Source organism: Misgurnus anguillicaudatus, chromosome 19 (genome assembly GCF_027580225.2).
Source record: "Misgurnus anguillicaudatus chromosome 19, ASM2758022v2, whole genome shotgun sequence".
Classification (NCBI taxonomy): Eukaryota; Metazoa; Chordata; class Actinopteri; order Cypriniformes; family Cobitidae; genus Misgurnus; species Misgurnus anguillicaudatus.
The window spans coordinates 29,379,797-29,402,066 of NC_073355.2; the positions used below are offsets into that span (position 1 = coordinate 29,379,797).

General features: G+C 35.6%; 3 protein-coding genes across 8 annotated transcripts in view; 1 reads left to right on the forward strand and 2 right to left on the reverse strand.

Annotated features, from left to right (window-relative positions):
• Positions 1–22,270, forward strand: part of clec16a (C-type lectin domain containing 16A) — a 114,588-nt gene that overhangs the window by 23,678 nt on the left and 68,640 nt on the right. The gene's annotated exons all lie outside the window — the stretch shown is intronic.
• On the reverse strand, positions 9,723–15,120 carry LOC141351254 (uncharacterized). The gene has a single exon (XM_073857900.1). It carries the CDS (start codon positions 15,009–15,011, stop codon positions 9,723–9,725), a length of 5,289 nt encoding a protein of 1,762 aa, XP_073714001.1. The 5' UTR covers positions 15,012–15,120.
• On the reverse strand, positions 17,009–21,289 carry LOC141351255 (uncharacterized). The gene is made up of 3 exons (XM_073857901.1): positions 20,975–21,289; positions 17,126–18,257; positions 17,009–17,031 (listed from the first exon to the last, which is right to left on the reverse strand). Exons 2-3 carry the CDS (start codon positions 18,255–18,257, stop codon positions 17,009–17,011), a joined length of 1,155 nt encoding a protein of 384 aa, XP_073714002.1. The 5' UTR covers positions 20,975–21,289.

Sequence of the window (22,270 nt, forward strand, 5' to 3'; positions counted from 1 at the left end):
TGACCTTAGGGTGCATGCACCGTTTCGTCACACTGCCCCCTACTGGTCATGAGATATAAAAAATGTCTATTTTTGCTTATAACTACTTCAAACTTGAATGTAAAATTATGAGACTGGTCTTGTTAGATTACGTGAGGCATGCCGAGTCAAACGATACCAAATGGTTTTCAGTCGGCCATTTTGTGTGTCGGCCATTTTGAATTTTTTCTTTAAGTTCAAGTATTTCAGAAACGCAATTGCGTATTGTTATGAAACTTGGTATGGTTCATCAGCAACATGTTCTGAGACGGCTTGTAAACTTTTCGGTGCCCCCTAGTGGTCAAGAGATTTGAAGCTATATCTCTGAGTCTCTTTATCGCATTTACACCAAATTTGGTGGGTGTCATCACAATCAAGACCTGAGTCACAATTTATTTTTTGGTCAGTGCCCCCTAGTGGTCAAGTCATTTAAGGCTATATCTCTGCATCTCTTTATTGTATTTATACCAAATTTGGTGGGTGTCATCACAATCAAGACCTGAGTCACCATCTGTTGTTTGGTTAGTGCCCCCTAGTGGTCAAGTCATTTAAGGCTATATCTCTGTATCGCTTTATCGTATTTACACTAAATTTGGTATGTGTCATCACAGTCATGACCTGAGGCACCATCTATTGTTTTGGCACCGCGCCACCTAGTGGTCTCAAGATACAAAAAATTGCTATTTTTTCCTAAAACTTATGCAAACTTAGATCTTAAATCATGACAGTCATCACGTATGAATAATTTCTTGCCATGTTTGGCTTGACCCCGGTATCGCTGCTTGCAGCTATATTTATTATTATTATTCATCTTCTTGTTCTTCCGCCATTGAAGTCAATGGCAGCCCATAGAACCGTACATAGGAAAGTTATGAAATTTGGCACACATGTAGAGGACAGTCTTAGAAGTTACTATAGCAACATTGGTGTGTCTGACTCAAACCCTCTAGCGCCACCAACAGTCCAAAAATCCACTTATGTTCATGCTCATAACTTCTGACCCGTGAGTCCTAGAAACTAAATTCTTGTTTCCTCTGAATCCTTTGCTCATGATGATTCAATTGCACACATTGATGTCATTTCTGTCATGCACATTGTTCCGCCATTTTGAATTTTCCGTAAAACCTACTTTTTCGAACTCCTCCTAGACCGTCCGTCCGATTTGCATGTCCTTTGGTATGTAGCATCTAGAGACACCCAAGACAAAAAGTTATCAAAAGCTTTTTGATAGACCAATGCGTTCTCGTATAAATTGACAATATATATGGCGGCGAGCACGCCAAAACGGACGTGAGGCCGTATCTTCGCAAAACTTTATTGTATCGACACGAAACTTGGTATATGTCATTACAGTCATGACCTGAGGGTGCCTGCAACGTTTCGTCACAGCGCCACCTAGTGGTCACGAAATTCAAAAAATGCTTATTTTTGCTTATAACTACTTCAAACTTGAGTCTAAAATCATGAAGGTGGTCTTGTTAGATTCCTTGAGGCATGCCGAGTCAAACGATACCAAACGGTTTTCGGTCGGCCATTTTGGGTGTCGGCCATTTTGAATTTTCTCATTAAGTTCAGTATTTCACAAACAGAATGGCGTATCGCTACAAAATTTGGCATGGTTCATCAGTTACATGTTCTGAGCGCACCTATAAATCTTTAGGACAGCGCCACCTAGTGGTCAGGATATGTAAATAAATTGTTTTAAATCTTTATATCATTTGATTAAATTGCCACTATGACATAAGACTTCACTCTATTGATTTCTTGGCTGATGCTGAGTCCGACTGTACCAAATATGTCTGAGTCAAACCTACTTCCTGTCAGTCATTTTGAATTGAATTGAACACCTACTTTTTCGAACTCCTCCTAGAGCGCTCGTGTGATTGGCTTGATTTTTGGTATGCATCATCTAGAGACACTCCAGACAAAAAGTTATCAAAAGCTTTTCGGTAGACCTATCCGTTGTCGTATAACGGATCAAAGAATGCGAGGGCGAGCACGCCAAAATGTGTTTGAGCCTGTATCTTCGCAAAACGTTTGCGTATTAATATGAGACTTGGTATATGTCATAACAGTGATGACCTGAGGGTGCATGCAACATTTCGTCACACTGCCCCCTACTGGTCACGAGATATAAAAAATGTCTATTTTTGCTTATAACTACTGCAAACTTGAATGTAAAATTATGAGAGTGGTCTTGTTAGATTTCTTGAGGCATACCGAGTCAAACGATACCAAATGGTTTTTGGTCGGCCATTTTGTGTGTCGGCCATTTTGAATTTTTTCTTTAAGTTCAGGTATTTCAGAAACGCAATTGGGTATTGTTATGAAACTTGGTATGGTTCATCAGCAACATGTTTTGGGAGGACTTGTAAACTTTTTGGCGCCCCCTAGTGGTCAAGAGATTTGAAGCTATATCTCTGCATGTCTTTATCGTATTTACACCAAATTTGGTGGGTGTCATCACAACCAAGACCTGAGTCACAATTTATTGTTTGGTCAGTGCCTCCTAGTGGTCAAGTCATTTAAGGCTATATCTCCATATCGGTTTATCGTATTTACACTAAATGTGGTATGTGTCATCACAGTCATGACCTGAGGCACCATCTATTGTTTCGGCACAGCGCCACCTAGTGGTCTCAAGATACGAAAAAAGTGCTATTTTTTTTCATAAAACTAATGCAAACTTAGATCTTAAATCATGACAGTCATCACGTATGAATCATTTTTTGCCATGTTTGGCTTGACCCCGGTATCGCTGCTTGCAGCTATATTTATTATTATTAGGGGTCAAGCCCCGAAGGGGCGTAGAACCCTATTGTTATTGTTAGTTTTCTTATTATTATTATTATTAGGGGTCAAGCCCCGAAGGGGCGTAGAACCCTATTGTTATTGTTAGTTTTCTTATTATTATTATTATTATTATTATTATTATTATTTTTCTTCCTAGTTCTTCCGCCGAAAGTCAATGGCAGCCCATAGAACCGTACATAGGAAAGTTATGAAATTTGGCACACATGTAGAGGACAGTCTCAGAAGTTACTATAGCAACTTTGGTGTGTCTGACTCAAACCCTCTAGCGCCACCAACAGTCCAAAAATCCACTTATGTTTATGCTCATAACTTCTGACCCATGAGTCCTAGAAACTAAATTCTTGTTTCCTCTGAATCCTTGGCTCATGATGATTCAAATGCACACATTGGTGTCATTTGTGTCATGCACATCTTTCCGCCATTTTGAATTTTCCGTAAAACCTACTTTTTCGAACTCCTCCTAGAGCGTTTGTCCGATTTGCTTGTCCTTTGGTATCTAGCATCTAGAGACACCCCTGACAAAAAGTTATCAAAAGCTTTTTGATAGACCAATGCGTTCTCATATACCGTAACAACATATACGGCGGCGAGCACGCCAAAACGGACATGAGGCCGTATCTTCGCAACACTTTGGTGTATCGACACAAAACTTGGTATAAGTCATTACAGTCTTGACCTGAGGGTGCCTGCAACGTTTCGTCACAGCGCCACCTAGTGGTCACGAGACTCCATAAATGCTTATTTTCGCTTATAACTACTTCAAACTTGAGTCTAAAATCATGAAGGTGGTCTTGTTAGATTCCTTGAGGCATGTCGAGTCAAACGATACCAAACGGTTTTCGGTCGGCCATTTTGGGTGTCGGCCATTTTGAATTTTCTCATTAAGTTCAGTATTTCACAAACAGAATGGCGTATCGCTACAAAATTTGGCATGGTTCATCAGTGACATGTTCTGAGCGCACCTATAAATCTTTAGGACGGCGCCACCTAGTGGTCAGGATATGTAAAGAAATTGTTTAAAATCTTTATATCATTTGATTAAATTGGCACACTGACATGAGACTTCACTCTATTGATTTCTTGGCTCGTGCCGAGTCCGACTGTACCAAATATGTTAGAGTCAAAGCTACTTCCTGTCGGCCATTTTGAATTATATTGAACACTTACTTTTTCGAACTCCTCCTAGAGCGCTTGTTTGACTGGCTTGATTTTTGGTATGCATCATCTAGAGACAATCCAGACAAAAAGTTATCAAAAGCTTTTCAGTAGACCTATCCGTTGTCGTATAACGCATCAAAGAATGCGAGGGCGAGCACGCCAAAATGTGTTTGAGCCTGTATCTTCGCAAAACTTTTGTGTATTAATATGAGACTTGGTATATGTCATAACAGTGATGACCTGAGGGTGCATGTACCATTTCGTCACACTGCCCCCTACTGGTCACGAGATATAAAAAATGTCTATTTTTGCTTATAACTACTGCAAACTTGAATGTAAAATTATGAGACTGGTCTTGTTAGATTTCGTGAGGCATGCCGAGTCAAACGATACCAAATGGTTTTTGGTCGGCCTTTTTGTGTGTCGGCCATTTTGAATTTTTTCTCTAAGTTCAAGTATTTCAGAAACGCAATTGCGTATTGTTATGAAACTTGGTATGGTTCATCAGCAACATGTTCTGGGAGGACTTGTAAACTTTTCGGCGCCCCCTAGTGGTCAAGAAATTTGAAGCTATATCTCTGCATCTCTTTATCGTATTTACACCAAATTTGGTGGGTGTCATCACAATCAAGACCTGAGTCACAATTTATTGTTTGGTCAGTGCCCCCTAGTGGTCAAGTCATTTAAGGCTATATCTCTGTATCGCTTTATTGCATTTACACTAAATTTGGTATGTGTCATCACATTCATGACCTGAGGCATCATCTATTGTTTTGGCACAGCGCCATCTTGTGGTCTCAAGATACAAAAATTGCTATTTTTTCTAAAACTAATACAAACATAGATCTTAAATCATGACAGTTATCACGTAGGAATCATTTTTTGCCATGTTCGGCTTGATTTTTTCTTTAAGTTCAAGTATTTCATAAACACAATTGCTTATTGTTATGAAACTTGGTATGGTTCTGAGAGCACTTGTAAACTTTTCATCGCCCCCTAGTGGTCAAGAGATTTGAGCTTATATATCTGCATCTCTTTATCGTATTTACACCAAATTTGGTGGGTGTCATCAGTGTCATGACATCAGTCACCATCTATTGTTTCGGCCAGCGCCCTCTAGTGGTTAAGAGGTGGGTGTTATGACATCATAAAATCAGGATATTTTTTTCTTCTTTTTTAAAGGCAGAGTCCATGATGTTTGAAAGCCAGTGTTGATATTTGAAATCACCTAAACAAACACGCCCCTACCACAATAGAATCTGTACCTTCTGTTGATAGACCCGCCCCATACATACGCAAACCGGCATTTGATTTGATTTGATTGGCTATAAGTGTGTTTTGGTAGTCGGCCCGTCTCCTTTTCCAACGCGTTTTTCAAACATCGTGGACTCCGCCTTTAATTGTCCCACCTTTTGGTCAATTTTTGAGTTAGAAACCATCATCCACTAGTGGTCAAGTGTACCAATGAAATCATAGAAATGTAAGTACAATGTGTAATACTAAATAAGAATGGTATTAAATGAAAAATTGACAGAGCATACATGTTATCTAAATAGATATAAAATGTGTCTAGTAAAGATTAAAATGAATATGAGTCTATATATTTAGTGTATACTTAAGATGCTTGAATTGTATAAGCACAGGTCAGATTTTAGGGTAGATGCATAGTGTCATCTCAGAGCCACCTACTGGTGGGAAAATATGTAAAATAACTGTTTTTCCTAATTACTCATGAAATATTTATTTTGTCTGCCATTTCAATAGTTGTTCCCTTCAGTTTCTGGTATAAAAAGCAGTCAATAAATTAAAAGTAATGATAAGAAGAACACTGGGAAGAAAAAGCTGTAATAATAAAATGTTTAATAATTAATACAGTGTTTACAGAATAAATTCATGTGTCATGTACAATTACTTAATATTACGGAGGTGAAATGATGCACAGATATGATATATTTGGACATATAATATTTATGGTTCAATTTTAATCAAGGGTAAACAAGGGGTTCTTGAATGTTTTGAGCCCATGTTCCCCTTATAAGGTAGACAAATTTACAAAGACCTATTAAAATGACAGTTACTAAGCATATTCTTACATTAAAGCATATTTTAGACTTATTTTAAAGTAATTAAATTTAAGAGGTTACTTAGATGTTTGTTTAGTTAAAATTACATTTAATTTGACAGTTATACTGTTTAAATTATCTTAAATGTTTTAATAAATTCAAAAATAGCAAGACCCACATTGTTCTTAGATTGCCCTTCTTAATAATGCAAGGCAATTATATAAAACAGATTATTTAACAGATTCTCTGGCTAAACATTTAGAGCCTCCAGGGGTTAACGGCTCCCACTTTTGAGATCCCTGGTGTAAACTATAAAGTAGGGCTGGGTAAAAATATCGATTCATCAATGCAATGCAATTATTTGTTTCTCAATTCAATATCGATTCATCAAATTCTATGAATCGATTCAGCCCCCACGGCAAGTGGCGCCGCTGTGGGCAACACTCTAGTGAGAGCGTTCAGCGTTGTACAAGACGCGCTTTATCAAAACAGAAAGATCAAAGATGGCAAACAGCAGCACTTCTTTCAAGCCTTCACCATCAACGTGATCAAACATTAGTAATACTACACACATTATTTAAAAATATACTCAGGTACTTAATTGCTTGTGTATGTACTTATTATTGAATCGATATCGAAGCAAGTAAAGCAATATTGAATTGAATCGAATCGAAGCCTCAAGAATTGAAATTGAATCGAATTGTGAAATTCCTAACAATACCCAGCCCTACTATAAAGTTTTAGGAACTACAGCAGTCCTTTGCTTGATATGCACAACCACACCCATTGTATTTGTTGTGAAATTAATATACATTCTCAAAATAAAAAAATAAAAATAAAGTGTCAATAAACAACATATCTGCATGATGCTATATCATGTCTTTCTTGTAATCCTAAAGAAATAGTTCTTCATAATGTGATAGAAAATGTTGAATTAATTAGGCTTGGTAGTCCTGTCTTGTTGTAACCAGCTCTGGACATTCAAAAGGAATAGCATGGATGACCAGGATGACTACTGTGTGTCATACTGATGTAGCGTTGTGTCCAACATAGCACACCTTCCTGCAATAAAAAAAGTTCAAAAATGTTATGTTATTATTTGCTTTGATGAAGAGAAAAATATAAATAATTGTACATAAAAAATTATGAATAAAATGCACTTACTCCATGTAGCATGGTAATTTTATAACTGATGTCCAATGTTCTTTTTGTTGTATTTTGGTGTGGTGGACATCCAATGAAAAAAATGATGAGATGTGATTGTTTAATTTAAACAAGAACATGTGAAAATTGACTGTAGTCAACCATAAGATGAATGTTCAGCTGTGGTGTCATCATATACATTCTAAAACATAAAAAGTATAAAAAGATTATGTAGTAATTAAAAAGATGAGAAAACACGTATATAATTAATAAAAAAACGGAATAAAAAATACTAACCTTAAGTGTTAATGTACATGCTTATTCCATCACCACACATGAATAAATGACTGAGATAAGTACTGTTGAAGATGAATAAATGTTGATTGGTAGATCCGTTGTGTTGTAACGACAGTTGATGTGAATGACATTAAAAAGGAAGTCATCCCGATGTAGTGTTGTGTTCACCATAGTACATCTCTTTGCAATAAAAGAAAGCATATTATTATGTTATTATTTGTTTAGATGAAGTAAAAATATAAAGGCAAAACAAATTTATATAACAAGATTCTGAATAAAAATACACCTACTGTTTGTAAAATGGTAAGTGTCAACTTGATGTAGTGTTGTGTTCACCATAGTACATGTTTCTGCAATAAAATAAAGCATATTATTATGGTGTTATGTATTTTGAAGTGAAAGATATAAAGGCTAAACCAATTTATATAACAAAATTATGAATAAAAATACACCTACTGTTTGTAAAATGGTAAGTGTCAACTTGATGCAGTGTTGTGTTCACCATAGTACATGTTTCTGCAATAAAATAAAGCATATTATTATGGTGCTTTGTATTTTGAAGTGAAAGATATAAAGGCTAAACAAGTTTATATAACAAAATTATGAATAAAAATACACCTACTGTTTGTAAAATGGTAAGTGTCAACTTGATGCAGTGTTGTGTTCACCATAGTACATGTTTCTACAATAAAAGAAAACATATTAATATGGTGTTATGTATTTTGAAGTGAAAGATATAAAGGCTAAACAAATTTATATAACAAAATTATGAATAAAAATACACCTACTGTTTGTAAAATGGTAAGTGTCAACTTGATGCAGTGTTGTGTTCACCATAGTACATGTTTCTACAATAAAAGAAAACATATTATTATGGTGTTATGTATTTTGAAGTGAAAGATATAAAGGCTAAACCAATTTATATAACAAAATTATGAATAAAAATACACCTACTGTTTGTAAAATGGTAAGTGTCAACTTGATGCAGTGTTGTGTTCACCATAGTACATCTTTTTGCAATAAAAGAAAGCATATTATTATGGTGTTATGTATTTTGAAGTGAAAGATATAAAGGCTAAACAAGTTTATATAACAAAATTATGAATAAAAATACACCTACTGTTTGTAAAATGGTAAGTGTCAACTTGATGCAGTGTTGTGTTCACCATAGTACATGTTTCTACAATAAAAGAAAACATATTAATATGGTGTTATGTATTTTGAAGTGAAAGATATAAAGGCTAAACAAATTTATATAACAAAATTATGAATAAAAATACACCTACTGTTTGTAAAATGGTAAGTGTCAACTTGATGCAGGTTGTGTTCACCATAGTACATGTTTCTACAATAAAAGAAAACATATTATTATGGTGTTTTGTATTTTGAAGTGAAAGATATAAAGGCTAAACAAATTTAAATTACAAAATTATGAATAAAAATGCACTTACTTTATGTAAAATGGTAAATGTATTTCTGATGCACAGTCTTCTTTTTGCTGTATTCTGGTGTACATCAGTTGAAGATAGATGATGTTGTTGTTTCATGTAAACTTTAAGATGACAATTCAATTTTTTCAACCACTAGGTAAAGGTTGAGCTGTGGTTTCGGCATATACATTCTAAAACATAAAAAGTAAGTAATGATTATTCAGTAAAAAATTAATGATGAGCATGTGAATCATAAAAAATATGAAGAATACTAACCTTAAGTTTCAAAGTACGATTCTTCAATCACCAACAGTAGTTATCTCAGTCATTTAGTCATGTGTGGCCTTAAAATATTGGCTGAAATATTCATTTTTGTTCATTTTTGTTAGACGTCATTGAGTCACATGTAATTGTTTAACAGTGGTTAAGAAGCATTTTTGTACATAAAATCAAGATGATGTTTGGCTTGTATAAAACAAAAATAAAAAAATTATTGAACTCTGTTTAAAATGCAATAAATGTAGAAAATAGGTGTGGTTGTAATAAGAACTAAAACTTGCAAAACGCAGCAGATTACAAAGAAAAACACAAATAAATGTAAATAAATAAATAAATAAATAAAACAAGCAAAGGACTGCTGAAACAAACAGTACTGTTAAATAACTGTCATACACCAACCCCTGTCACCTCCCACCCAGTGTCCCCTCCCCTTATGTGCCCTTACCCAGGGAGCCGCTGTGATTGTTTCCTCCCTAACCCCCCCCCCCCCCAATGGCCAGCGGAGTATTTATATGTACTATTACAACAGTGACATAAGTATAGCCTGATGGAAGCTGTAGTAGGTTTGTGCAACCTCAACATGTATACATTTAATGTCTTTTGTGTACACATGGTCTATTAATGTACCCTTTTCTGTAGTTGGAGTTTGTACCTGTTGACTGTATCCATGTTGTTGCATTAATTTTACAATTGTGGATGAAGTAAAAACATCTTCATTAAAATCTCCCATGATCATTTTCGGTCCTGGATGCTTCTCCATTTCATCAATAACAAGTAATAACTGCTGTCGAAACAAATCAGGATTATAAGAATTAGGTCTATACAAAAGTGCTGCAGTCAAATTGACACATGGAATTACAAAGTATAAGCATTCTAAGTTGGAGCATTCAGGAATAAACAAATCACACTCAATGTTCTCAGAACAATACAATCCAACACCACCTCCTCTCTGATGTTTTAATTCAGTATAAAGTGCAGTGCTGTTGTCATAACACTTAGATCTTGGGTTGTGTGAGAACACATATCCTGGTATCTGTGGTTCTTGGTCATTAACATTTAGCCATGTTTCTGTCAAACAAATACAATCAGCGTTTATCAGAACTGTATGGGACAGGACATCCTGAAAGTGAGCTTTTAGACTTTGCACATTGAGCAGTGCTATTCTAAACATACCAAAGGATTTACTAAAACTGTACTTATCCAAATTTATTTTTGTCATATCTTTCAACGACAGCTCAATATTTTCATTACAAAATATGACAGATTCTTTAAAGTCCTCAATGATTAATCCACTAAGAGACCTTACACGGCTTAAAGCAACATATGCTTGTCCTGCTGTAAAGATTTTATTAAGTGAAACGACAGCTTTATCTACCGTGAGTCCTTGTACTTTGTGAACTGTACAAGCCCATGCTAATCTGAGTGGAAATTGCCGTCTTATGCCACCAGCATTTGTGACCTGGTCTTCTTGTACTTCAATAACAGTTGAATTTGGAAAAGGCATGTAACGTTTTTTGCATCTTTGAATTTTCCCAACAATTGGATTATCAAACTCCACATGAATAGCTGATGGGAAATCGTCATTATCTTCACCTTTTTTCTGACTTTCACTTATGTGGACAACTGTACCAAAAGCTCCATTGACAAGACCGTCAGCAACATCAATATTTTTCTTTAACATAACCCTTGCACCAACACCCAGGGAAATGCATTTAGATAGACATGAGTTGAAAACTGTAGAGTGATATCCAACTTTACGTTCCATTCTTCCAGTTTTTGAGTTTCTGATATAATCCTGAGCATTTATACTAATTGCATCTGGACAACACTCGTGTAGTCTTTCAATGTTGTATTTATCAACCTCGCTATTTGTAGCAAATATGTGAAGGTCATTACATCTCTCCCCGGTTTCACATTTTTTCAACACAGCAATATCAGTAGTGGTAAGATCTTCACTTTTCTTATGCACTCTCAGGCGATTTAACATTCCAGCAAAAGATGCATCTTGCTGTCTAACAACTTTAGTTAATTCAGCAAGCTCAAAGTTGTTTTCCCATAGGTTGACTCCTTTTGAATCAGCATAAAGAGCAGTTCCTTTCACAGGTGGTAACTGATAGAAATCACCCACAGCAATAATGCTGACTTTTCCAAATAGAGAGTAATCACCAGTTTGTTTTATTTGCCGCAGCCTTCCATGAATGTATGACAACAGACGATGGTCAACCATAGAGACTTCATCAATAATTAAAATTTGCAGGTTACACATTTTGATACGTAAAGAATTTATTTTGTCATCACTAAGCGGTTGATATGGCAATCTGACATTTGCACCAATTGAAAATGTATTATGAATAGTTGAAGCACCAACATTAAAGGCTGCTACTCCTGTCGAAGCTGTCAAAAGCACAGTAACATCATTAGGATTTTCAGACAGCTGAGATAACAGTCTGCAAGATTCATAGTGTATTGCCTTAATTAAATGACTTTTTCCTGTGCCTGCTCCACCAGTGATAAATAATCTGATTGGTTCAGGGTTTTGTCCAAGTACTTTTTGTAAACACCACTGACGGACTTTATAGAATATGTCAGATTGTTCCTCATTTAGTGATCGCAGTAAATGTAACGCTTCATTTCTAGGCAGTGTGGTATGGTTTGTTTCTACAGTAGAAATAGTTTGTTGGTTTCCTGTAAGATCTGGAATAAGGTTTTGAGTGTTATCTTCATCAGGCAGTCCTTTATTCTGCATCAGTTCCATACATTCGTGACGTTCTCTTTCAGTTTCAGGACATATTGCAGCCCAAGCATCCTCTAAATCTATATCCTGCTCCAAAAGCTGTTTAGCTCGCTCTAATTTATCAGAGTCCTTTTCAAACAATTCTCTGTTGCAATCAACAATTAATTTCACATTTTGCATTCCAGATTTAGTTTTTATGACACCACTGTTGTAGTACTCCTCATATGTCTCATAGTTGCTTGGCTTCAAGTGACAGTCATCATAATGTGGTAGAAAAAGCTGCAACAATGAATGATAGTATTTTTCTGGATCTTTTGTGGGCGAAAATCTCGGATATCTGACAACAGCTGGCTCGGTTCGTGTTCTTCGTTTCACATAACCACAGTTATTATCGAGTTTAATAACTTCAATTTCTGCATTTTGTTTTTGTGACAAAACTTCAGATTTTGTCAAAACTCTGTACTCAGAACAAAAACTGGCAAGACAAAGATTAAGTAGTGGTTGTTTCTGTGGTCTGTTCTTGTACCTATCAACAAAACTTGTCATCCAAAAACTGCTTTCATCATCAGACTGTTCTTTCTCCACTCTATTCTTAAGCACATGCAAAGGCAAACTCATCTTTACAGGATTTGGTCCTATTGGAATGAATTGTACTTTACGTGAGCATTCCTTTAAATGCATGCCTGTCAGTCTGTACACAGCTTCTTGCGAGGAAATTTCGCGATTATGCAAATACACACTTCCCAATTGCTTTAAAGATGCTTTAGCTTCAAGATTTCCATTCATAGCTTCATTTTGCGTACGTTGAAGCAAAAGTCCCATTTCTTGTTCTGCTTTTGTGATGTAGCTTAATATATAAACTACTACAGAAAAGGCATCTGTGACATACTGAATATCCATATTTCCTTGCCAAGCACGCAGTAAATCTCTGTTATACTGGTTTACCCAAATATCTTTTGGATTTCGTTTCAAGACAATGGATTTTTTTTTAGAACATTTGTTGTATGCTTTTTCAAAGACAGCCTGACAAATACCCACAGAAGAGAATAAATCATCAGTTGAATCAAACATCACATCAGAGTTTAAAGCATTTTTGATTTTTTGTAAAATGGCATTTGCTGTGTCATCTTCATTTTTCCCTTTAAACTCGTCTGCATTACATGCTCTTGTAATAAAGGTACGGCTAGATGGAGGTCTTGGAAAATTAAAACGACATACTGTATTTTTCTTGCGACATGTTTTTGAATGTCTTGTACTGTGCTTCTGCACACTGTTTACTGTTTCAAAAAGTTCAATGTCTTGTTCTGGCGGTGTCTCACAGGTGATAAATGTGTCAATGAAATCAGCAACCACAGGATCATTAGCTTCATCATCATCATTAAGCTTTGGAGCATTTTCTACCCAAAACAGACAGTGAACGTGAGGAGAACCACGTTGCTGGAATTCAACACGATAAAAATAATCTTTTATTTTACCAATAGGTTCAGCCGGTGACATTATGACATGTTTCAAAAAACAATGCCATCTGTGATCAAACATTCTTGCTGCAGTGACAGGATTTTTTCGTATAAGTTCACATTTCTCACCCCAGGCAAGTTCATCTAAATTCATTTGTTTGCCCTCTTGTTTAATAATGGTGTTCAACATTTCAGGCCATCTCAGATCAGCAGAACTAAAAGATGCAAAGAAAGTTGGTATGCCAAGTTGTCTAATCAAAGCAAAGAGATCTTTCTGTGTAGACATCCAATAGGGAGGGGTCCCTCTGACTGGTCTTAAAAACTTATATCCTTCATCAAACTTAAGTATTTTTTGCAAGGAATCCGGATTTGTCAGCATATCAGGTGTCACCTCTGATAAACTACCTTTCTCAAAACCTTTTCGTAATGCAATTGAGACATTAGACAGAATTTGTTCAACTTCTGATATATACTGTGCATAAAAAATGAAATCTGAATTCTGAGCAAAACGTCCATCAGCATTTAATATTCGTGCATTCAGGTATCGTGACAATGTGATTTTTTCTGGTCTGGCATCGTGAAATGTTGGACCACCAGTAGGATAGAGAAATGGGAAGCACTTAGCCTCATTGGTTTCATCTGATAACAACCTGACAGGACTGTTACCTTCACCTGGTGCTACACTTAGTACATCATGAAAATGTTGATCAATTATTTCTGAACCAATGTCAACAGGCTGTAGTGATGTGTCTGACAAAAGTCCACTTTGCTCCTTGATATATGTAAGATCTTCATGTGATTCATCATCAGCTACCTTATCATCGTCACTGTTATCAGCAACATTATCTTCCTGCATTTCATTACCATCAGCCTCGTCAGGTTCATTCAAGTTGTTGATCCACTGCTCATTAAACTCCACATCTTTATACCACATATTGTTTTGTACCAAATATACTAAAGCATTTCTGACATGATCGGTGTGGACATATTTATATTCATAATGACCTTTGTATGTCAATTTTCGTTTCAGTTTGATTTTTATCATATGATCATCACATTCATTTCGTGGAAGTATGTTGGTCATGTTTGTAGTATTAACCGGAATACAGACAACAGGTCCATGGCACGCCCTCTGCCCACCTCTGGGAAGACATAGCAATTTAAGAAAAGGAATATTGAGTGCTATTAGATGTTGTTCCAATGAGTTTAGACATTTTAATTCTTTAGGAATGTCCTCCAAATGCATATTGTTGGCAACACTCTCTTCAGGTAGTTGTCCTCTAAGGATTTTTCGATGGCATGTATAACATATCCACAAATTACAGGCTAAATGACCAGATAAATTACAATTATCCTCACATTCAGTGTCACATACATGTAAATACTTCAGTGTGATGCATCTTTTACTTAAATCAGCTATGTGCTGTCCTTTTTGTTCATAGCAATCAAATTTACACTCAATAACTTGTTTTCTAAACAATAGCCGATGACATACACAACAAACACATTCTGGACCTCTGCTGACTTCTTGTTGAAACTGACTAATAGTAGCGTCAATGTTTTTTTGTGTTTCTCTTTGTTTTGCATAAATTTCACATCCTTTCTGTATTTTACTCATTCGGAAGTTTGCATCATTATGATATTTACTATAAGAATATTCACGAACACTGGAATTAAAAGTGGGATTTGTGTTATATTTATTCTTAGAATATTCACGAACACTGGCATTGAAACTGGGATTTGTGTTATATTTATTCTTAGAATATTCACGAACACTGGCATTGAAACTGGGATTTGTGTTATATTTATTCTTAGAATATTCACGAACACTGGCATTGAAACTGGGATTTGTGTTATATTTATTCTTAGAATATTCACGAACACTGGCATTGAAACTGGGATTTGTGTTATATTTATTCTTAGAATATTCACGAACACTGGCTTTAAAAGTGGTATTTGTGCTATATTTATCTTTAGAATATTCACGAACACTGGCTTTAAAAGTGGGATTTGTGCTATATTTGTCCCTAGAATATTCACGAACACTGGCTTTAAAAGTGGGATTTGTGCTATATTTGTCCTTAGAATATTCACGAACACTGGCTTTAAAAATGGGATTTGTGCTGTATTTATGCTTAGAATAGTCACATAAGTTAGATTTAAAGACTTTGTTGGTTTTGTATTTGATATGAGAATATTGCCTAACATATGCTTGAAAATCAACATCTGTGGAATACTTGTCCTTTGATCTTTTACGTATTGACTCACAAATGTTAATATCAGTCTTATATTTACTTTGAAGGAGTTGAAGTTTTCTCTCCTTATATTCAGTGTCATGACAATACTTATTTTTAGACATTTTAATCTTTTTCTGTCTGTATTTAATATTAGCACAATATTTAGTTTTGGACATTTTATTTGTTTTCTGTCTGTATCCAATGTCTTCACTAAATTTCCTTTTGGACAATGCTATCTTTTTATGTCTGTATTCTGTGTCTTCAAAGTATTTTGATTTTACACGTAACTTTTTTCTTTCTCTGAAAGCATTATCGCTTTGGTATCTCTCACGCTCTCTTTTACATTTGATCTGGTCTGCTGTGTCATTTAACTTCCTTTTTCGTAAACACTGTGTAATGCTTTCATTACCGCATACAGCTTTGCATGCTCCTGCACAAACATTTATTTGATTTTTATGTGTAACACACGTGACAATTTCAAAGTGATTTTCATTACAGTGCTTCAGATATATAGCATTATCTGTAAATACCTGATCAGTTGGTGCATGTACATTCCATCTGTCATCATTGAAAGTAAAAATATTTGTTTTCAGCAAATCGGCCGTACAAAAAATGTCTATTTCTGTGGCCCACGATCCAGAATAATACATTTTACGTTGTGTCAAATAGTCTTTAACCGATCTGTAATCTTCTCTTAAATACCTTATAAATTTAGAACTGTTAGCGTTAAGGTGTTTCACAACTTCACGTCTGATTTTCAGGTGTTTCTCTTCATTGCCACATACTGCATGTGCTATACATCTATAAAAGCAGTTGCCGTCTCCTTTGATGCTCTTTGTTTTACATGGTTCCCCTAAAGAACTTATATTTGTACCTTGTACACTGTGGTTTTCATTAGTTAAATGTAAACGTGCACACAACGCCTCTTGATTTGCAGATGTTAACAGCTTAAAACTGAACTCATTATTTATAGTATTGCCAATAATGATGTCATCTGTGAGTACATTCTCATTAAACAGGACATCTGTCAAATCAACATTTTCTTGTGTATTTGTCAAATCAACATTTTCTTGTGTATTTTTCTTATCAGGTAATTTTTCTTTATCCAATTTGCTTACATATAGCTCTTGTTTACTGTTACCATCTGTACACTTACTTAGCTTATGTTTGCTCTTGGGTGTAATGCTTGTGGCACTGCATTGACTAGACTTACAAGTTGTATTAGCAGCTGTGGGTTTACCAGTTGCTGTTGCTTTAACATCCATCACCTTGAGTGGTTTTCTTTCAGTGTTCAGTGAGACAGCAGCAATAACAGTTTGATTATTCAACTGACTATCAGCAAGTGATTTCTGTGCATTTGGTTCCTTATTGCAATCTTTTATGCATATGCCTTCTGCAGGTCTTGAGTCATGGTACATTAATTTATCTGGATCTGCTGCACTTTTAACATCATTTACATTTGTTCTGCTTTGACTATTAGTGACTGTAAAGGCACCTGCATTTGTGTCACACAAGCTGGGCTTGATTCCGGTTACCTCAAATGGAATATATGCATTGCCATACCTATTAGCAAAATCATAGAAATACCCAATAACATGATCAATGTTGCTGTAATAAGCTACAAAGCTTGTTGCAGATCTGTATTGTTGGCCATTAATGAAACTGGTTGCATGTGAATCTACAATGGCATACAAATTACCTTGTTTTATAATTGCACATGTATTGGCAGCAATAGTTACCAAACAAGCATCAAAATCACGCAGCGATCGCTCCACTGCTACATGAAATGGCATTGCAAAATCTCCCACTTCTGCATCATACTCAAAAACATCAGTAAAGCCACCGAAAGATGAACCAAACTTTATTTCAAAATATTTGTCACAGTACGTACATGTTCTGGGAAGTTCTGGAATCAATATGTATTCACACTGGCCTTTTCCTATTTGCCTTGTATTTTTTAAAACAACATAAAGGTCATTTCCCTTATTCAGTACATTATCCAAATCTGCAGTTTGCCATGTCAAAACATTTTTTACACAGTGCTGAAGTACAGATGTTAAACTGATAGCTGCACACTGCTTATTTCTTGTACTACCAAATCGCATATCGTCTTGACTGAACGATCCTCTTATAACTGCTCCATCCAGTACTTTATCAGCTTCATTGGCAGATACCTTGTCAATCACATGCACTTTCTCATTGATAGTCTTATTGGCAGTCCCATGGACTTTCTCAATGACAGTTTTATTGGCAGTCCCATGGACTTTCTCAATGACAGTTTCAATGACAGTTTTATTGGCAGTCCCATGGACTTTCTCAATGACAGTTTCAATGACAGTTTTATTGGCAGTCGCGTGGACTTTCTCATTGACAGTTTTGGCAGTCACATGGACTTTCTCATTGACAGTTTTGGCAGTCACATGGACTTTCTCATTGACAGTTTTGGCAGTCACATGGACTTTCTCATTGGCAGTTTTGGGACAATAAGTTGTCGGTATAGGAGCACTTTTTTTAAGAGGAGGCTGAACCTCATATGCGGGTCTTTTTACAAGAGGCTCAACATGGCTGACAACAGCCATGCGCCTCTTAGCCGCCTCAGATCTCCGGAACCCCTTTTTACGTGGCATCTGCAAAAACATAACAACAAATAAGAAACTGTTAATACAAAAATATTATGCATATATTCTTCATTTTTTTACAATGTTTTAATTTATTGACATTGGTGTACTTCACTTTAAAAAGAAATTCTGTCATTATTTACTCATCCTCATGTTGTTCTTAACCTGTATGAATTTCTTTTTCTGATTAACACAAAAGAAGGTTTTTTAAGAAATGATGGCAAACACAGACAGGAAGTGACCATAGACTTCCATAGTAGGAACAAAAAAAATATGATGGAATTTCCTGGATATCGTCGACTGTGTGCTTAAAATCATTTATAAAATTTTGTCTTCATTTATCACAATACTTCCAAAATATTTTTTCCTACTATGGAAGTCTATGGTCACTTACTGCTGTGTGTTTACCATCATTTTTCAAAACACCTTCCTGTGTGTCCATCAGAAAAAAGAAACCCATACAGGTTTACAACAACATAAGGATGAGTAAAAAACCCTTTAAAAGCTAAATTTTTAGTATTGTACAATAAAGGATACTAGAATACTGAACAAGGAAACGGCTTCACTGATGAAACGTGCATGACAATTCCCTTCGCTATATAACGCATCTCTACTAATGAATTAAAAACATTTACTACATTTACTACACAGAGCCGTAGTTCACAGAGAAATTAGGCAAAATCGGGTTCATAATTTAAAAAAAATGTACTCCGATAATCTATGCGCTTTTGGCTAGCTTCTCTGTGAACCACAGGTCTGTGTAATAAATGCCGCTCCATCTGAAAGCAGATGATGGCGTTTTACTTCATCTTTACTGATGAGACACGCATTAGAATTGCAGGCGATTTTTTGCGCAGCCATAATCCAAATACATTGAATTAAGGCCATGTTAATGTCCTGATGGTTTGTAATATAATCCACTAGCTAGCCTACCTGTAGTTTCTCTTTCAGCATGTTTGCTTGTGCTTTACAGAATCACAATTTAAACTTCTGAAATGTTTTCATTTTTATATCTACGTTCAAGGTTTTAATGTATTACGTTCATATAAGGCACAAAATTAGTACTCATCTTCTCCGCTTTAGTTTTTAGTGTCTAATATTACATGATGGTCTTGTCATAATTATTAAATAACATCCTAAAATCTTTTCTTTTTCATTTTTAAACACTGCACCACTTGTATTACATTATATACAAAAAATACACTTGTTGATTGATTATGTTTACACATACCATTATATGGTGTGTAATAAGGTAAATGTTTATCAACAAATATTATTCTTTTCTAAAGCTAAGTCAAACACAATGATTTCAAATGTTGTTATGGGGTATTTTTTTAATGTGCATGATTAATTTAAATTTTTGAAAGCCCTAAAAATACATGATTTCATTTTAGACTGGTCTTATGTTCTGCTTTAGAGATAAAGAGACAGTTTCCTAGACCGGGCTTATTCTAGTACAAGACTAAAATGTATGTTTGATCTGTCTTAATTTAAACACACTGATATATCTTAACACATATCAGTGCCATTGTTTTTGCTCAAGACGCACACCAGTAATGTTTTTTTAATAAGGTTTCTTTGAAACAACTACTTAATAATAATAATAATAGGCCTAGTGCTGGATTATTCTAAACCATGTCAGGAAACTGCCCTATGATATAGCTCTATTATTTCCATTTTAGGTTGTTTACTGTATGTGCACTCTCAGAAGATAATTTACACAAGCTGTCACTGGAGTGGTACCCTTTCAAATAATACACCTTTGTGAAAAGTGCATATAATGGGTACAAATGTACCCATATCTGTATTTATTTTAAATTTATGCAAAAACGTAAAAGAAAAACTTAAACCACAAACATGGTAAATATTAGGACCCATTTAAAGGGTATCGTTCCAGTGACAGCTTTTGTATCTTTTATTCTGAGTATGTATGCATGATAACAGAAAGGAGTAAGCACGCGCCTTCAGCCATCTTTCTGCCTCAGCTTGTCTGAAAGTAATAAATGAAATATGACACCTGCTGCTCGGTGATGTGACACGCGTTCAACTCCGGTAAATTCAGGCAGATACATTCAGTTGTACTCTTTGCTCTCTCTCTAACTACACTAACTGATTTAATTACAAGAACATACCAATGGTTTAGGTTGGTGCCGTTGTGGGCAAGTGATCTAAGCAAAAGATAAAAAAACCTTTTTAAAACAACATGGTTTCCTACACACGTGATTTACAAAACTTTTTAAATCCCGTTAAGTTAGATGTCACCTTACAGTTTCAAATGTTCACAGTTACCTTACTTCGTTATGTGCCGTAAATAAATAAGACTTATTACAGTTATTGCATTCGCCGGTGTCTCAGGGTGTTATTTGGCGCTTACTGCGTTATTTTCTACTTTTGTTGTCGTGCTAGGAGAGGCTGCATTCGCTCGGAGAAAAAACACTTTTAACCATCAAATGCAGCGACAGATCTCTAACAGTATTAAACAGCCATTTACTTGCAGCATATTACATTTCTCCGTAAACTCACATTTTCTATAAAACTGTTATTGTTCAAAACATTCGGTGTTTTAGCAGCCTTTCAGTATGATTTCGGAGGCCCCAATTATTTGGTCGACGGAGTTTTCAAACTACTCAATACACACATTCATCGTCGTATACGTGTAAAGCATTGCATAACAATTGCTATTATTTATTATCTCTACATCACTTTGGATAAAATACATAACTTACCTTTGTTTAAGAACACCAGCAACTTTTTAATACACGACACAACAGCTTATCCAGCAACCACGACAACGCATGCGTACAGTAGTGGTGATGGGTCGATCGCGAACGAGCCGGCTTTAAGCTGATTCTTTGTAGTGAACGAGCAGAGCCGAATCTTCAGACGCAGGCAGGGGTGCGACCGTAAGAGCCGGCTCTTCTAAGGGAGGCGAGCCAGAAGAGCCGAATCTATGAAAAGAGCCGGACTGCCATCACTAGCGTGCAGTAGTGATGAATCCTTTGCAACGAGCCTGCTCTGAGGCGATTCTTTGTAGCGAACTAGAAGAGCCGGCTCCCGTCAGCAAGAGAGCTGCATCTTAAGCCGCAGGCAGAGGCGGGACCTATTTGCATGTGGCACTCGATGCGTCCAATCAAATGGAAAGACAGACTAGGACTATACCATTATGTTAAAGAAGAAAGGGGGAAAGACGCCGCAAAAATCAGTGTAGTGGTACAGTCCGAGTACACAAAGCGTTAGAGAGAGGAGGGGGAGCCGGTGTTGTGTCGAACTCAGTTTCCCCTATGTTTCCCTTTAGTGTAGTGCTTTTATAGCGTTCTCATCACGTTACATAGAAAGATTAAAGATTTAAATTGATATTATGCCTTTTTAGTATAACCATGTATTTTATAATACAATTTATTAAATATTTCATACATTTGACAGTTTTCTATTAGGGTATTTCTTTTCAAATATAGCCTTTCTTTTTCTTTTTTTTCCTTTACTGGTTGTTTTAAAAATGTAATGTTTGCATACATAATTAAATAAATATTATACATATAATATGATTCATACTGTAAAAATAATTGACTTACCATTAAAAACAATACAGATACATTACAGAAATGCACACATATACATCTCAGTAGCCATTCAAACTTTAAATATATAAATAATAAAACCTATAACGTGATAAAAACGCCATAAAAACACTACACTGAAGGGAAAAATAGGGGGAACATAGGGGGAACAGACTTCGACACAACACCGGATTTAAATGTAAGCGCGTTGGGAGAAAGTGAAGGCATTTATCGAAAATAAGAAGAAAGTTAAAGAGTAACTAAACCGTTAACCAACTTTTTTTAGTTAATGATCTGTAAGAATGATGCTTTATTAGTGCTGTTCATTGTTTTTACTAAGTTTTTTGACATTTGGATATAAAGTGTTTCAATATATGGTGTAAAAACGTCTGAGTGGTGTCCTCTTCAGGTTGAACGGTGGCTACTGCAGTTGAATTTTCCTATTGGATGTTGGGTCCAAAAAGT

Bases quoted from the DNA above. Each gene is read 5' to 3' on its own strand.
- LOC141351255 (XM_073857901.1), bottom strand. From the start codon at position 18,257: ATGCCACGTAAAAAGGGGTTCCGGAGATCTGAGGCGGCTAAGAGGCGC. The intron at 17,032-17,125 runs GTGCCTTTACAG...CCATGACTCAAG, and splicing joins CTTGTGTGACACAAATGCAG to ACCTGCAGAAGGCATATGCA.
- LOC141351254 (XM_073857900.1), bottom strand. From the start codon at position 15,011: ATGAGTAAAATACAGAAAGGATGTGAAATTTATGCAAAACAAAGAGAA.